Raw genomic sequence first — 17,262 nt, forward strand, 5'->3', positions numbered from 1 at the left:
TCTAGCTTACCCCACACTAATGGACCGGAAGAAGTTCACATTACTATCCCAGCAGAAAGAAGGTTTTCTCCTTGCCCAGGAACCAACCAGCCAAGGAGAAACTGCCACAACCTCAGCCAATGAGGAGCCACCAACACCCTGAACTCTTCACTTTCCTCCTACAGTCTTTTGTTCCAAGCAGCCCCTCCCAACCTCCTCCTTTTTCTCTATAATGTTCCTCTCCTTTGTTCTCCAGACTGGCTTATGGTTTGCCACAGCCTGCCTGTCCCGAATTGCAATTCCTCTGTTCCCAAATAGACTCATTTGGCTGGTAAAATAATGGGCTCTTTTGTTTTTTAAGGTCAATGGTCAGTTACCACTGTCTACCATTAATGGAAGGCTCATTTTAATTTGCAGCTCTCACCGCAATGCTTAGGGTACAAGAAGCATAATACTCAAATATTTAATGAAGAAAGAAGGAATTCTGATACTCAATTTGGTAAGCATTTGGGCATTATTTTTGCTTTTTCTCATATTTTACATTATTTTTAACCTATAAGAGGAGAAATGGCTGATAAAAATGACCTCTGAATACAATCTCCTCTTACTTTTTAACAAATAATTATAAACATATACTGCATAGTTACTGTGCTAAGCACTAGGGATACAGATTGAAAACAGAATTTCTGCTTTCAAGGAATGAATGGCAGACACAAGTAAACCTACAACGACAATAATGTTTGATATGTGTAATAATAAATCTGAGAGCACAGTGCTTCCTCAACATTTACTTATTTTCCACTTTATCCAGAAACTGGCTGTCAGGCATGGCGTGAATCACCTCAACCTCCCATCCTTTCCCATCTTCACCTCCTTCACCCACTGATGAAAAAGTGTCCCTCCTCCTGTCCCAAGACCAGCTGTGCTCAGACACAGCACTTCTCACCTATTGTGGGGTCTTGCTCTAGCAGTTGTCCAAACTCCCCTATCATGTTAACCAGAGTTCCTGGGGTGGTGGGTTGGTTTACACGGACTGTGGCTGTTTACTTCCTTCTGATTCACTTCTCAACCCCCACAATCCAGGTTCTGCCTTAACCACCTCACTAACACTGCTCTGGTAAAGGTCCCTAGAGATCTCCGTACTGCCGACACCAGGGACCACATTTCCATCTTTATTTATTGGACCTCGCTAAAGCAAGTGCCCCTGACCACAACCACTTTCTCAGAACACGGGACTATCTGGACTTCTGTGACACTACTCTCATTGCTTGTTCTCTTCTCGTTTTTAGACACGACGGTGTTACCCAAGTGTGGGCCTGGGGCCAGTGGGGGGTCTGAGACCTTTCAGGGGATCCATCAGGAAAACTGTTTTCACAATACCAAGAAGACATCTGCTTGTTACTCTCATTTTCTTATGGGTGTACAGTGGAATTTCCCAGAGGCTAAATGACATGTGATATAGCAACAGGCCGTAGGCAGACACAAATATAAGAATCTACCCTTCTTTTATTAAGACAAACATTAAAGAGATTTGCAAAAATGTCGAACAATGTCACTCTTGTCACTAATTTAATGGTTACTTTTCATAAAAATGGTATTTATGTTAGTATGTAATGGCTTTATTGGCTGCCTGTCAGCTAAGAATAAAGTCCAAGTTCCTTAGCATGGTGCCTAGGCCCCTTAGTATGTGGTCTTTTTCACCCTCAGTCTCATCCTCTGTCACCCTTGAATCACACTTAACTCTCCAGCAATTAAATAATCTTCTACTGTTTGTTGTTCTTGGAGTGTACTATGCTGCTTCATGCCTTTGACCCAATGTCATCTTCTGGGAAGTGTTCTTGATTCCACCCCTGTGCATGCCCATCACAGCACTCAACACAGTTTGTGAAAATGGTTTCTATAACTGTCCCACAGAGGTTAAAAAAGCCATTGATGTAGGTGCTTTGCTGAATCCAAAGCTCTTATCTTTCTATCTCCAGGTTTTGGTACCACACAGGGCAGATTAGTCTTCAGACACGTTTTTGGAAGCACTGAAGTAAAATGACACTTAGGAAAAGACCTGTTTGGATGGAGGTTGGGGTTGTGAATGAGGAGAATTAGGAAAACCTTTGTCCTGAGAAGGTCATGATTGAACTGAATCTCAAAAGAGGATGAACTCAAGACAAGAGTGTTTAAAGGGCATTGCCCAATACAGAGAACTTCACAAGGGGGAAGGGGCTGTCTTTGAAATTCACAAGACATAGCCTTAATACAGAAGGACATTATTTTTTAACAAGTTTATTATCTTAGAGATCATACTAGTGGGAATCTCAGGTTTTAGGTCCATGATTTCAAGAAAGTGTAAAATGATTACTAGATTCCTATAGTTAATATGTTTACACATGTATAATAAATTTAGTTCAAAAGCATTACTCGAAGTATAATTTGAACAATTATTTTCTAAATGTATATTACTTTACAGTGGCTCATACAGAAACTCATTTCCAATTTTCTGCTCACCAGGTACAATTTGAATGGTTTTTCTGCAGTTTACCCCTGTTGACTTGGCCTTTATTCACTTGATAAAAATTTTGCCTCAAATGTGGATTTCAGCACCTGGCTCATAAATCATTTCCAAACGGATTTTTAGTAATGTAAGAGTCCTCAGAGATTACCTGGTCCAACAAGCTAATTTTGTAAGAAAGAAAACTGAACTACTAAGGTTGAGTGACTTGTTGAAGATGACATACTCTCTGAGGACTCCTCCTTGACTTTTCCATGATGTGCTTTCATATCTACCCTATCCTTCCCTTCAGTGTATGACCTGTGTGCTGATTCGCAGTTCTTGCTCATTCTCAGTAAATATAAATGACAAAATACCTTCTTCCAGACTGCAAATAACTGGTTTCCACTTATTCACTTGCATATTTTGTAGCTTTCTTCAACAGACTTGGTGAAGTTCTTGGTGCTAAGTACTTTGCTAATTTTTTGTTAAAATTCCACCAGTACCCCTAATGTTTACAAACTTTACCTTCCAAAGTCATTAAGTAAAATCATGCTCTCCCATGAAATGGTTCTTTAAACCATCTGACTGGTCTCACTGGTAGGACCCAGATGTTGTTCTCAAATTTAAAGGATGAATAACTTTTCTATGCAGGTATCTAAAAATTAGATAGTCACTGCTTCAGAGGTTTGGTATTCTGTCCCATAACCAATGTTGTAATGGGTCTACTTATCATAGGGCCTGCCAACTCATATACCCACTGGGAGGGTGGCGCCTATCTGACCAGACTCTCTCCTAGGACACTCTTAGGCTGGCCAGTCACCCAAAGTGAGACCTGGCATAAATACGGCTCGAACTCTGAGATGATCACGTAGTTAATAAGAAACACTAAATCTGGGAAGGATGCAGAGAGAAAATCATTAAGATACATACAGTAACGATGGGTCAGAAGTTATAAGGAAGCAAAAAGAAAGCAGAGGCTGTGAGGTAGACGAAAAATATATGAAATGAATAGGGGACTCAGGAGCAAATATGAGAAAGGGGCATGGAGAAAGTTGTGTGCTACACTGAGGGATTTGAGTTTAGACTCTCATTCTCCTGCTGCAAAGATGCTTTAAGCTGTATCCCCATCTGATGAGGCCAAGATAAACGTTTCGTATCCCCGAAGTTTGTGAGAGTTTTTTTCCTTTACAGCTCCTTGAATCTCCTTCTTACAAACCCTGTCCTCGCCTCACGCCCTCCTCAAAGCCAGTGCCCTAAGTAGAAAGCATTTGATTCTTGCAACCAAAAAAGCTAGTTAAGGCACCTAGGATATTAGAGTGGCTAGACCGAAGCTTCAGCTTTCAGACATGTGTTACTGGCTGCTCACTTCCACTATCGACTCTTGCAATCCTAGGGGAAGTTCTAGGTATGCGACTAATGGGTCCTAGCTTGAGCACCTGCAGCTTCCACGTCCACTCTTCTCATGGCAGAAACACACCAGTAACCACGCTCCCAGAGAACCACGGTATTCGACTTGGGGGAAAACATCACAAGACTTGAACCTCTTCTCCGATACAATGAAGGGCAAGCCCACCCTTGCTTTTCCCCCGAGGTTTCAGAGGGCCACGCTGGTCAACAGGGGCACGCTTTTCCGCGGCGGAGCCTGTGCATCCCCGTCCCGAAGTCGCCGGCGCGGGACAGGAGCTCCCCGCACCCCGGACCTCCCGGCCCCCGCCGCCCGCCGGGTCACCTGTAATTGTAGGCGCTGAAATGCTTGCTCTCTCTCAGCATCGCCCGGTACAGATCTAACACTTGTGCGCGGCTGGAGGCTGCCATTTTGGAAAGAAAAAAAAAATAAATGGGTCCTCTTCGAGAAGGTCCCGAGTTTAACCTACCCCACGAAACTTCAGTCTATGCAAAACCACGAACGAAATAAAATAAAATGCCGTGGGGCTCGGTCTTGCTAGCCGGCCGGGCCTAGGCCTGGGTGAGCACCGGCCCGCGCCTGCGGGCGCTGGGCGTCGCGCGCCGCTTCGGAGGCGGGCGCAGGCGGGCTTCGGACAGCTTAAGGGGGAGGCGCCGACGCCTCGAGGCTTCGGCGTACGGCAGCCCTACCAGCGGGCTGAGGCGGGAAGGGGGAACGGCCGCAGGGAAAGGGCTGAGCCTGTGGAGGGACGCAGGCCGGAGGCTGAAGCACTGAGTGCGTGCAGCCCGTCTAGGAGCGCCTTCGCGAACGGCCTGGGGTCGTGGCGGGGACATGTAGTGTCACACCGCAGCGCCTAGTCGCACCTCCGCGAGGCCCGAGGCCGCGTTGCCAGGGTTACCGAGCGCGCCGCAGGTCGACGCTCCGCCCCCGGCCGCAGATGACCCGCCCCTTGCGCCAGGGCCGCCCTCCGCGCTGCCTGAGAGGCCGGGCCGGGTTTCCAGGGGACCTTTACTTTACCGCGGTCTGTCTGTGGGCCCCCAGTGCAGGGCGCTTTCTGAGCGCAGGGACGGGACGCGGGGGGGCGCAGAGGCGATGGGTGAGGGACTCCCTGGTGCTCCGGCTCCGCTCGGGGCGACTGGCTAGGGCCTCGGGAGCAAGGACCCCTTTCTTGTCAAAATGGCAGCGCCCGGCGTGCTGTGGGGGTATCTTTAAGGGAGGGGGTGCGGCAGGTAAGAGCCTTCCCCAGGAGAGTAGGCAGCGTGCCGCGCTTCAGATTTGAAACACCCGGGTTTGGGTCTCCTGGGCGAGCGGTGGGTAAGTGCCGGCCTCGCTGCAGCGTGGGGTGCGACGTGGGCGGTCAGTGCTGGTGGTGGGGAGTTACTTGGCCACGGGATTTCCCCCCTTTCGGGTGTTCTTTGAGCACTCGAGGTTTTACTTTTGAGTTTTCAGACCCAAAGAGTCTTGTCATCTAATGTATACAAAAGGTGGGGTGGCGTGGGTAATTAATTGGGAAAACCTTAGGGATTTAAGGACTCTATTGGGCTATTTCAGACGCAAAGCAAGAAGTTAAGCAAGTTTTCTCTTGAAGATCTTCATGGCTAAGTTTTCTGTCTTGGTCTTTCTCTGAAGACGTCAGCTTTTCAGAAGCACTTTGTTACAGTGGTGAATAAAGTTGGTCGTTGTGGTCCCTAAGCGTAGGACTGGGCGTAGAGAAGCCTGAGCTAGTTCTCCTTACTGTGTTTGCAAAGCATCTGTCTTGTTTTGGGACTTTTTCTGTCTATAGTCAACTTTAGGAAGAGCCACAGTTTTCTTGCTCAAAACAGAGCTAGGAGTCACTTTAGACGTAAAAAACAAGTTTGCCTCAACATCCATTTTTCTTCAACCACTGAGTTGTGGTTGTATTTCATATCTTTAAGTTTACCTGGTTTTAAAATGGCACTTGCTTTATATCAAAATCTCGTATTTTCTGGAACTTGAGAGGCAGGAAACACTTTTCTGATCTTGCTGCACTTTAGTGTACTTGCAACGTGGTGTCCTTGCACGCAGATATATTGTTAATATTACTCGTTAATAGCATTTTAAAAAAACGCATGGGAAAGAACATTCTTTTTTTTTTTAAGTAAGATTTTATTTATTTATTTGGAGAAAGCGAGAGCGAGCGAGATCACAGAGGGAGAAAGAAGCAGACTCGCTGCTGAGCGGAGACCCCGACTCATTGCTGAGCCGAGAGCCCCACTCTCGGCTGGAACCCAGGATCCGGAGATCATGACCTGAGCTGAAGGCAGACGCTTAACCCACTGAGCCACCCAGGCGCCCCAAGAGAACATACTTTCATTAAAATCTTTTTAAGCTTCCTTTTTTTTTTTTTTTAAAGGTCTCCCACATCTATGAGCATCAAAATAGTTTTCTACAGGGTATCTGAACTTCTGTCACTCTTGCAGGTTGATCAGGTCATTGGGCAAGTCTTACCTCAGGATTATTGAAAGAGATTTTAATATTTTGAGTTTTCCTTGGCATTAAAGGTTCAAGACCAAGGGAATTGCACATTATTACAGGGTAAGATTTAGAGCCATTTTCTCTTAATATTTTACGAGTGCTAATGATATAAAATGCGGCACCTGGGAAAACTACAGTATTCATGCAAGTTAAAAATAAAGAAAGCTATCAAGGTAAAAGAAAAAAACATGAAAGTTACATTGGCTGGTTTAAAAAGTGGGGTGCCTGGCTGGCTCAGTCATAGAGCATGCAACTCTTGATCTCAGGCTGGTGAATTCTAGATCTCAGGTTGACTGTAGAGATTACTTAAATAAATAAACTTAAAAAAAATAAAAATAGTAGGGCTTGCATTATTATATTTTGCTATCATCTACAAAATGAAGTTGGAGTAATTATTACTGTATACAATTGTTTATGTCTAATTATCGGGCAATTTAATCATTAATGTATATAATTAATGTATCTAAATGACCTTAACTTTGTTATAATCAAATAAAGCTTTTCAAATAAATATATAAAGTTTAGTTTGTTTGGGTAGCCTAGTCATCTGTTAGTACAAAGAATAGTTGAGATTAGGAAAGTAATAGCGTCCCAGTAGATTCTAAGATAAGTCCTCACAAAAATACTTTTATTGTATTTAAAATAATGTACCATAATCTTGGATATCATTGCCTTGAACAACTAATAAAAAAAAAAAACTACATTCCAAAGCTAAATCTCTATTTTTGTACGTCTTTATTGCAGAGATGACTGTTTTCAATAATAGCTCTATCTGAGGTTGAAACTGGAATTGGGCCAGTACCTGAGAATTACTTACTTACTTATATGTCCTTTAATATGCATCTATTCTGAGCTGCGTATTGTATTAGGTACTGACTATAAGCTAGCGGTACCCACCTACTACCATCTTGGCCTCAAAATGTAAAAATTGCCTTAGTATTCACCTATCCATAGTTAAGAAATACTAATAGTTCTTTACCTATGTAAAACGATGTATTACCTTGTATTAAAATTAGGATTGCTGGATTGCTAATGAGCACTTAATGCTTTTTGAAGAGAAATTTCTCCAAACATAATAAGTAATAGGACAGAAGTATACTATCTTAGGCTTAAATATTAAAATGATGTGTAAAGAAAATCTTGTATAAATGAGCAACTTGTGACATTATGATTTGGAAATTATTCCACTCCAAACATGGATCTAAATCTTTATGTAATTGTCATTTGTTTTATTGATCCTTCATTCTAATAGAATATGAAGCTGGAAGAGACCTTGGATATCAATTCCTTTTTATAGATGAACAGACTGAATTTGAACTGCATATGAACAGACTCATTCATTCATTTATTCAGCATTTATTGAACACTTCCTAAGTGCCATATATTATCCAAGATGATCTTATTATCCAATAAGATATATTACCATGAAGAGAATCTTTCTCCCCAGAAATGGACAGGGAACTAGATAAGCAAAGTATTAATTTGTTTTGACAGGTGCTATGATGGGGTAATATTACCAAGTGTCTGGGGAGTACAGAAGAGGGCCATTCAACTAGGACTTTGACCTAAGGAAAGACTTTCCATCATAGAAGGTGTTTATACAATGAGCTAGTAACAGCCAGATAAAGAATGTGGTAAGAGCTTGTAGTGTATATTCAAAGCAGGAGGCATGAGGGACCATGACCCATTCAGGAAACTCTGGGAGAGGGGATGGGAAGGACCGTCTGTGAAACCAGACATGATTAGCCTGTACCTGATTTATTACGATGATGTTTCGTCTGTTTTGGGGATAAATTATTTTTTTGATGTTGGCTAGTTCACCCAAGTAGAACTTAACATCTGAACTATTGAAATATAGATTGGTTTTTCAGGTGTTGGTTGGCTTTTGTTTTAAACCATATTTTTGATCCTGTATTCTAGGAGTACTGAAATTCTGTTTACCTCTGCATTTAACAATGGATAGTTGATCAGCCTGGTAGTTCAAGCCACTGTTCTTGTGGATATTTGAGGGCTATAAATCAAATACTGATCCCTTTTTCCAAAAGTTTACAGTTTAAATACAATCTGTATGTAATTAAGATAGTACAAAGTGCTGCAGGGGAAGTACTGGGGAAGCACTGTGGGGTCTCAGCATGAGCAGTCACTTCCATGGGTGGTGCCTGGGCCACACCTCAGATGGACAAAGTGAACATGGCTGATGCCCAGGCTTTAGGAAAAAATTTTTTTTTTTTTTTTTTTAAATTACCCAGGAGATTGGTCGCAGCCTGGTACAGAAACATTGATCTGTGGGAATTGGGCTTTTTGGAGGAGGTAGTGTTCATGTTGGACTTGAGAGAATTTAGGTTTGAGCTGGGCCTTGAAAGGAATTACAGTATTTGGATGTGTGGGTGCGGTAGTAAGATGGTTACTGCAGGATGAAGGTTTACCCTTAGAAAGGGTAAAGGAGAGAGTGAGTGAGGTTTAGGGAAAGGTGATCACCGCCTATGGAACCCTGAGGGAGGGCCTTTTGAGGGAGGGAGTAGGAGAATGCTTGAAGGTGAGTGCAGGAGATGCAGCTGTAAAGGCCATCAGGGTGGATACCAGCTGAGTCCTTGTAGGATCTCAGTTAATCCTTTGGAGACCCGCGGGAGACCCGCTGGGAAGGAAAGCTGTTAACTGCATTTCAGGACAGGGAAGCTGAGAGGTTAGATTATTGAGCTGCAGTTAAGCAGCTAGGAAGCGGGGAGGGTGGGCATTGGTCCAAGATGCGATCTGTCTAGCCATGATGCTACACTGCCTCACAGACGGTCTACAGTGGAAGCTTTAGGAGTTGGAAGTGTATCAATTTTTCTTGGATAATATGGGTAAATTTCAGACATATTTGAATTTTAATTTAGTTGGATATTCACTTATTTATAAAAGCTAACTGGTTAGCTCCTAACAAATATTCTGAAAATCTCAAATGTTGATTTTTATACTAGCTTTTTAGTCTTTTAAGATAAATTTACATTTTTTTTCTTTTACCATGTCTTAGAAAAGACTTAAATCGAATACCTTTTTTAGGTTGTCTGTTCAAGTGTGCCACAGACATTACCTCATGAGGGATTTCTGAGACTCAGCTTTCTGTAGAAGAAGCTCTTTTCAAATATACCTAAGAAAATCTGTTCTCTGAAAGTTAGAAAGCAGCTAGACAGTCTAACTTCATTGATTGGAGGCTAAGGGTTTCCCTGCTTGTGGGCAGCAGCAGTAAAACTGACAATCGATTTTGTGTGAAGTATATCAAATGTCACTTCTAGAGAATTTTTTTTTTTTTAACAAATTCTTTGCCTTCTAGAGGAAAGAAACCATCTTTTCCTAATACAAGCCACCACCAACGTGGGAATTATTTTCCAGTGTCATTTATGGCAGTATTCTGGTACAGATCACCTTCATTCTTTTTCCTGCTAGTTATGAGGGATAACTTGAAGGAATGATGTTTTCTTGTTTGTATGTTTTCGAATGATTTGTTAATCACCCAGCTACATGTGATGGTAATGACAGCTATTATTTATTCAAAGTGTATTTTCTCTTCCAGGAGCGTTTCCAGGCAGTTTACAAACATTTCATGTCAGTAATTCTTATAAAGACAAATTTGAAGCTCTGATGGACTTCTTTGAGTGGGGAGTAGTAACTGCCATCTCTTGTTTGTCCAGATTAGTTGGTCGTTTACAGAAAACACTTAGGATCTGCACTGTTGACTCTGTTGAGAAGAAAAAAACAGCCTATGTTTTGCTAATCCCTGATGAAACACCAGGTCAGTGTCTCCTGATATACAGTACTGAGTCCTGTGATGTTGACTATTATCTTGGAAGAACAATATATCTTTTTTTTTTTTTTAAGATTTTATTTATTTGAGAGAGAGAGAGAGAGAACACAAGCAGGGGGAGCAGCAGAGGGAGAGGGAGAAGCAGGCTCCACTGAGCAGGGAGCCCAACGTGGGGCTTGATCCCAGGACCGAAGGATCATGACCTGAGCCGAGGGCAGACCTTAACAGACTGAGCCACCCATGTGCCCCAGGACGATATATCTTTGTAAAGGAAAATCCCACAGTTCTTTCCTGCTGTGTGTCTCCTTAACTACGCAAACAGAACATTTCACCTGTGGTCACCAGATGTTTGGGGGTTTTTACTGACACCAGAGCAATCCTCTGCAACACCAGCTGAGTGTCCTACAGTTCAGCTCAATTCTGACACTACCTGAAGGTAGCCTCAGATTCCACATTCCTGCAAGACTGACCCCCCTCCTCTCCTACTTCACATGCCAATTGCAACTGGTAGGTCCCCAGTTTACCCACACCTGTCCGATTAGGCTGCAAATTGGAGGTTTCCATGACCCCTGCTTAGGTTTGAGTAATTTACTGGAGAGGCTCACAAAGCTCAAGGAAACACACATACCAGTTTATTAAAGGCTATGATAAAGAATACAGATGAACAGCCAGGTGAAGAAATACCTAGGGTGAAGTCTGGGAGGGCCCTGAGTGCAGGACCTTCTATCCCTATGGAGTTCGGGTGCATCACCCTTCCTGTGTGGATGTGTTCACCCCCACCTGGAAGCTTTGCAAACCCCATACTATTGAGATTTGTTGGAAGCTTCCTCATGTAGGCATGATCAATTAGTAGCAACATTTCCAGCCCCTCTGTTCTCTAGAGAAGTGGGGATGGGGGGATAGGGCCAAAAATCCCAAGTGCCTAATCATGGCTTAGTCTTTCTGGTGACCAGCTCCCTTCAGGACCCTTACAGGAGCCAGAGTCACTTTAGAACAAATGATGCTCGTAGTGCTCTTATCACTTAGGAATTTTCAAAGGTTTTAGGATCCCTGTGTCAGGGCTGGGGTCAAAGACCACATTTTAGAACAAGAGATGCTTTTAGTATTCCTACCATTTGGAAAATTACAAGGGTTTTAGGGGCCAGGAACTGGGGGCAGAGACCAATATATATATTTTCTATTATCTCACAAACTTTGATACTTGTCTTAGTCTGTTTGGTCTACTATAACAAAATACTATAAACTGCGTAGTTTATAAGCAATAGAAATTTATTTCTCACAGGTCTGGAGGCAGGGAAGTTCAAGACCAAGGTGCTGGTAAATTCAGTGGTGAAAGCGTACTGGTTCACAGATGGCTGCCTTTTTGCTGTGTTCTCACATGGAAGGCACAAGGGATCTCTCTGGGGCTTCTATTATAAGGGCACTGATTCCATTCCTTAGGAATCCTCATGATCTAATCACCCAAAGGCCCTACCTCCTTATACTATCACCTTGGTTTTTAACTTAGGATTTTAATATGAATTTTGGGGGGACATATTCATACAGTCAATTGCAGTATTACGCTGGAGAATGTTATTAACAGTAGAAGCTAAACAGAACTCATGATTTCTTTGCCATTATAGTGAATACTTTTATATGATTTAATATTTCATAGCTTTCTAATTTAAAAATTTATTTGCTGAGCCCAACTAAAGCAATTCAGCTTGGCAAACCTGTGTCCTGTATATTTTGTAATTGTGAGCTTGAGTTAACTAATAATAGTTAAGAGTATAAAAGCCTGGCTTGTGTGAAATGGATTGCAGTAATATTGGCAGACAGTGATACAGAGTTAGCTTCATTTAATAAGGATTGGTTTATTGGGAGGAATATCTTTATAACGATTTCTGGAATTCTGGACTGCAGGGAAGAGTGAAAATGGAGAAATCATGAAATAGAACAAAGCTTATGAGGCATACTCTCCCTCCTTGACATTTCCAGGTATGGACATTGTTACCTATTTCAAGTCTTTGAGTACTTTGAAATAAGTGCATGTGCCCAAGCTTTGATGATGTGAAGCTCTGTTAGAAATCCCATTCACACCTTGGCTTCTAGGTGCAGTGAGAGCCCCTCCAGCCTTCTGAGATCTGGTTGTGATGGTAGTTACGGGACCGCTTTCATTTGTAGAGCCCTGGTCTTCCAAGAATCGCCTATACTCCCTACTTTTTAAAGCCTCTGGGTAAACTATCCCGGATTAATACATTTCCTAACAATAAGGTCAGTTTCACCAGAATGTTCAATCTGAGTTGGAATGTCCTTCTGTTAAAGGAGAGTCCGTGGGTGCTAAGTTATACTGTTTTCTGAAAATCTTTTTCTGTGGTCTTGACAACTATTTAAAAATAAAATGTTTAGTATAGATTAATGTGACAGTAATTTATGCTAATCTTCCTTCTCCCCAGAAAACCCCTCTGCTTCATTTTTGTTTTATTATTAAAAATTTTTTTTTAAAGTTTATTTATTTTAGTAATCTCTGCACCCAACCTGGGGCTCGAACTCACAACTCCGAGATGGAGAGTTGCATGATCTTCCAACTGAGCCAGCTAGGCACCCTTCCCCCATTCTCCCCTACCACCCCCACATCATTTTTAGAATAAAGTCTAAAAAAGTTTATGTAAACTCACTAACACAGTCAATATGACCCTGAGGGGCCATTGCAAATGCTGATCCAACTGCCTGGAATATTCTTTCCAGCTTTCCTAATTTGCCTGGTATGAGTTTAAGAGATACTCAAAGACACCTTCTCAAACTTTAAGCACATCTTCCTCTTTTAAGCCCTCTTAATGTTGTGAGTGTATTTTTTAACTGAGAGTGACTGCAGTTGCAAGTAACAGAAAACCCAAGTCAAATAGATTTGAACCAAGATAATGGCTTTATTGTTTCATGGATCTGGAAAGTTCGGAAGTCAGATGGGCTTTAGGATTGGTTTATTTGAGTGATGTTGTCAAAGACCTGCTTTTGTCCTTTTTTCCACTCTGTCTTATAAAATGTCAACTTTATCCTCAGGCTGGCATTCTTTCTTGGTTGTGGAAGGACACCAGCAATTCTGGGGCACTTGTTTCCAGAATGTCAGAAGAGAGAGCTTCTGGATCAGGGGTGCCCTACAGTTCTCTCTGTTCACCTCTTTGGCCCTAATTGAGTTGTGTGCTCATTCATCTCTAACCAATAACTGTGGTTAGGGTATAGGATTACAGTTAGTTTAGGTTTGAGCCACCCGCCTAAATCCTAGAGGCAAGAACGGGGGCAGCTGCCCCCAAGGTATACAGGCTGTGAAAGCTGGGGATGGGTAGGTAGGCATGTGGGGGTACATACAGTGAAATTGAAGTAGTTACCAAGAGAACAGGGACTGATTTTTGGTAAACGGCAACAAAGTTCATTACAGCAGTCTTGCCAGAGTTCTATATCTCTTTTTGTGTGTTTATTTGATTAATATTTTTCTCTGTTATCAGGTTGTATATTCCGTGAGGACAGGGACCATGTCTGTTTTTTATTACAATTGTTTCCTCAACACTTTGCGTCTAGCTTTGCATATGCTTGATGATTAATAAAACAGTTGAATGAATGAATCAATTGCATAAGCTCTAAATAACTTACCTGTAAAAATTATTGGGTGACTTCAGATAGTGTTAGTTATCTATGCAACAGCCATGCTTCTTCTTGGCCAACAGAACAATAATTTTGTTTGAGTGGCCGTGTGCCTAGTTCCTGGAAATGAATCATAATGGTCTAATGTAGTCATGGTGATTCCATTCCCTTTTGGCCAGATTCTTGGTTTTCCAGCCTTTCTTACAGCCAGAGGTAGCCACAAGACACAGATCTGGTTAATGAGACAAGAGGATGTTGGCTGGAAGTTTTCTGGAAAAGATTTTGCTTCCTGTTAAAAGATAGGTATTCACAAAGGAGAGTTTGATTATGCTATCTCTTTCCTGCTTGGGATGCTAACGTGAGGACTAATTCTTGAAGCTTAGCAGCCATCTTGCAACCATGAAGAAAAAAGCCTGTGAGAAAGGACAAGAGAATACAAGAGATTCCAACTTACCGCCTTGACTTTTCTGAGCTGTTGAATGAACCCTGTAACTGGGTACCTACAGACTTCATGATGAGTAGACACTAAGTGTGTTTCTTATTAACTATTTGGGCTTTCTTACAGCTCAACGCATCTTGATATAGTAGTGCCAAAAATAGAGTTTCATTGTTTCAGCCTTGACAAAACTTTTTATTTGGAATTTATTGCATTTGTTAATTTAAGGTAATTTCTCTGCTATTTGTGAAGCTTTGGGATTTTTTCATGTAGTTTTTTTATATAAATCTGTTATGTGCATATACAGGCTAAGCTTTTTTTTTTCTTTTTCTTTTTTCACCTCAGGAATTTTGTACATCAGGGTCCCTCTCTGGAATAATCTCTCTCCTCCCATACTCTTCTTTTGACCAGTGACTGCATAGATTACATGTTCCATCTTCAGCAAGCGGTTCCCTGGCCACAGTTTAAATTATACCATCTTGATTTTTATTATTCTTTCTTGAAGCATCTTATTCTTTACCTTAACTTTTTATAATATAAAATTATGTTGCTCTGTAATTCTCAGACACTGGTTTAATGTTGATTCCTCCCATTAGAAGTCAATTCCATGAGGGCAGGGACTATGTCTGTTTTGTTTTGTCTCTGTAGGCAATGTGCATAGTAAGTGCTCAGTAAACATTTGTCAGATGACTGGGTGGAAGAAAAGAAGACTGAAATCCTTAAATTTCCGCATCTTCCAGCTTCCTGCCCCATAACCACCAACAATTTTTGGTAATGTGAGATGTTCAGCTACAGCACAGGTTCTGTTTACATTTGTTTAGAGGATGTTGTTCCTCGTTGGTCAGAGTTTCCTTTTAGATTTTATAAGGCGAGTAGTGTAGTCACTTAGTGTACTAACCGAGCAAGTTTCTTGTCAGTTTCTTTAGAAGAGTAATACCTATTTTGGACACTTTTTCTTGTCTTAGGATTTATTCTTCCCGAATTTTGCATTATCTTAAAACAGACTTTATTGGCACTATTTTTCTAATTTGACTTGAAGAGCCTCTGGTAGCGAATGTTTTTATTTTATGTTTTAGAACACCCTGGAAGCATGGAAATGATTCTCATTTTAGCAGGTTATTGTGCTTGGTTACTAGTCATTTAGAATCTCTGTATCTTCTTTCTAAAAGTGTAATCTCAGGAGAGGCCATGTGAATTATTGACACAAGGTATTGACTTACGGTGGAGATGCTTTTAAATAAAATTTTTGAGTTTCAGCAGGCTATAATCCTAGACTGTCGGTCATAGTTTTATTGTTTCTAGGGACAGTGACTGTGAACTTTTAAAATTATTGGAAACACTATGTATGTGAGTGAGAGTAAGGGAGAAAACTTGACTAGGATTTTGTTGATTTGGTTACATTTCACAGCTATCACAAAGCTCTTCCATATCATTTTAGGTCAGTCACTTAATTTAACATTTGGGTGATCATATAAATCCATTTCCTAAATCAGGACACTGTTGAGATCGATGAAAGTGGGTGCTGTTAATAGTGATGCTGGGACAAGAGGCATAAAGCTGAACTGCCTTGGGGAAACCCTATTTGGTACAGTAGTCTATGATGACTATGATGACGATGTTAACCTGCACACCCTGGTGTCTTAATACCTTCCAAAATAAGGGAGGCCTTCCTTCTCCTGACAAGGCCATGAGATTGTTTGCAAAGAGATAGGAATTGCAAGAACCAAGATTCTGAAACTCATCAAAGCCTTCATTTCCCTTTTATTCCCTGCAGGATCCCTGCATCCTCCCTGCCCTCTGCTCAGAGGTGGGATTCTTCCATTGTCTGGATTGTCCTGGATTCCCAGTTTGCTGTGCTTTCATCAGCAATAGGAGATTGGGGGTAGGGGTTTGGTGCAATGAGAGTTTTTTCTACTTTAGGGTTGAGTCTATGCGTGACTAGTGGGCTATACTAAGGTGTGGAAATAAGGGAAGTGTTTGACTTCTTTTACTGTTTCACTTAATAGACAAACTGTGGGTTCATGGTTATATTTAATCATAGTCTTATTTTATGTTGTTTGGACTTCTAGAAGAAAGCTCCTAAATATTAATAGGAACATAAAAAAGCAATCAGGCAGGGTGCCTGGGTGGCTCAGTTGTTAAGCATCTGCCTTTGGCTCAGGTCATGATCCCAGAGTCCTGGGATCAAGCCCAGCATCGGGCTCCCTGCTCCACGGGAAGCCTGCTTCTCCCTTTCCCACTCCCCCTGCTTGTGTTCCCTCTCTCACTGTGTCTCTCTCTGTCAAATAGATAAATAAAATCTTAAAAAAAAAAAAAGCAATCAGGCATTTCAGAACAGGAGATTTGTGTACCCTTTTGGGGTTGTTTTCCCTGTTGCAGCTCTGCAGCCTGTCCTTTGGAAGGGGCCATAGCCCAGTTGTACCTGGGTTAAGACAGTCCTAGTCTGTTAACTCAGTCTGTCCCCATGAGAAGGAAGAAAGATCAAATGCCAGTGTGATGTGGTCTGGGGCCTCATGGCACAGATTTTCCTGAGGGTCACAGACCATACTTAACAGTTCTCTTCCTCTCCGGCCATTTTCCACTCCATTTTTAGGGCCCGCAAAAGACATCTGACGTAATTTTCTTACTTGGTTCTCCTACTAATTGAATGAACTAGACATTGTTACCCCAATTTTACCCAAACCTCTGAGGCTTAGAGAACTTAAAATAAGTGGCGCCACTTCACATGACAGATTTGATATTTGAACTGTTTGTTTCCAAAATGTTTGTATTTTCCGGATTGTATCATGCCATATTGATTCAGTGCTATAAGAGCAGCCTTGAGAAACTAGCAAATAATTTACATAGATTCTTATTTTCTGTTATTAGCATCCTCTACAGTGTTTTATTTACCTCTGTGTGAGCTCTCGTTTTCAAGCTCTAGTTGCCCCAGGGTTGGGTTATTTGGCTTTCTGTTTGGTTCTGTTTGGTTCTGTGCTTGAAAAGTACGATTAGTGTGTAAATGCTTAAATAAATATGATTAGAGTGATTGATCATTACTTTGCATACAAAATGTATTC

General features: G+C 41.7%; 2 protein-coding genes across 30 annotated transcripts in view; one reads left to right on the forward strand and one right to left on the reverse strand.

The window, feature by feature from the left end:
• The window catches only part of LYRM4 (LYR motif containing 4), a 267,655-nt gene extending 262,930 nt beyond the window's left edge, over nucleotides 1-4,725 (reverse strand). For 7 of the 8 annotated variants that reach the window (XR_013441377.1, XM_036091315.2, XM_036091311.2 and 4 more), the window contains exon 1: nucleotides 4,194-4,725. Coding sequence is in view for 7 of the 8 variants with exons in the window: in XM_036091315.2 (XP_035947208.1) it covers nucleotides 4,194-4,279 (86 nt within the window). In the remaining variant the exon portion in view is untranslated. The remainder of the gene's footprint in view (nucleotides 1-4,193) is intronic. The other variant, XM_036091312.2, reaches the window with a different exon arrangement.
• Nucleotides 4,726-4,860: 135 nt separating this feature from the next.
• FARS2 (phenylalanyl-tRNA synthetase 2, mitochondrial) overlaps nucleotides 4,861-17,262 on the forward strand; it is a 548,888-nt gene continuing 536,486 nt past the window's right edge. For 6 of the 22 annotated variants that reach the window (XM_078055649.1, XM_078055657.1, XM_078055659.1 and 3 more), the window contains exons 1-2: nucleotides 4,872-5,183; nucleotides 10,037-10,137. The gene's annotated coding sequence lies outside the window, so the exon portion shown is untranslated. Of the gene's footprint in view, nucleotides 5,184-10,036; nucleotides 10,138-17,262 lie in introns of all 22 variants that reach the window. The other 16 variants (XM_078055651.1, XM_078055658.1, XM_078055662.1 and 13 more) reach the window with 7 other exon arrangements.

Source organism: Halichoerus grypus, chromosome 9, assembly GCF_964656455.1.
Source record: "Halichoerus grypus chromosome 9, mHalGry1.hap1.1, whole genome shotgun sequence".
Classification (NCBI taxonomy): Eukaryota; Metazoa; Chordata; class Mammalia; order Carnivora; family Phocidae; genus Halichoerus; species Halichoerus grypus.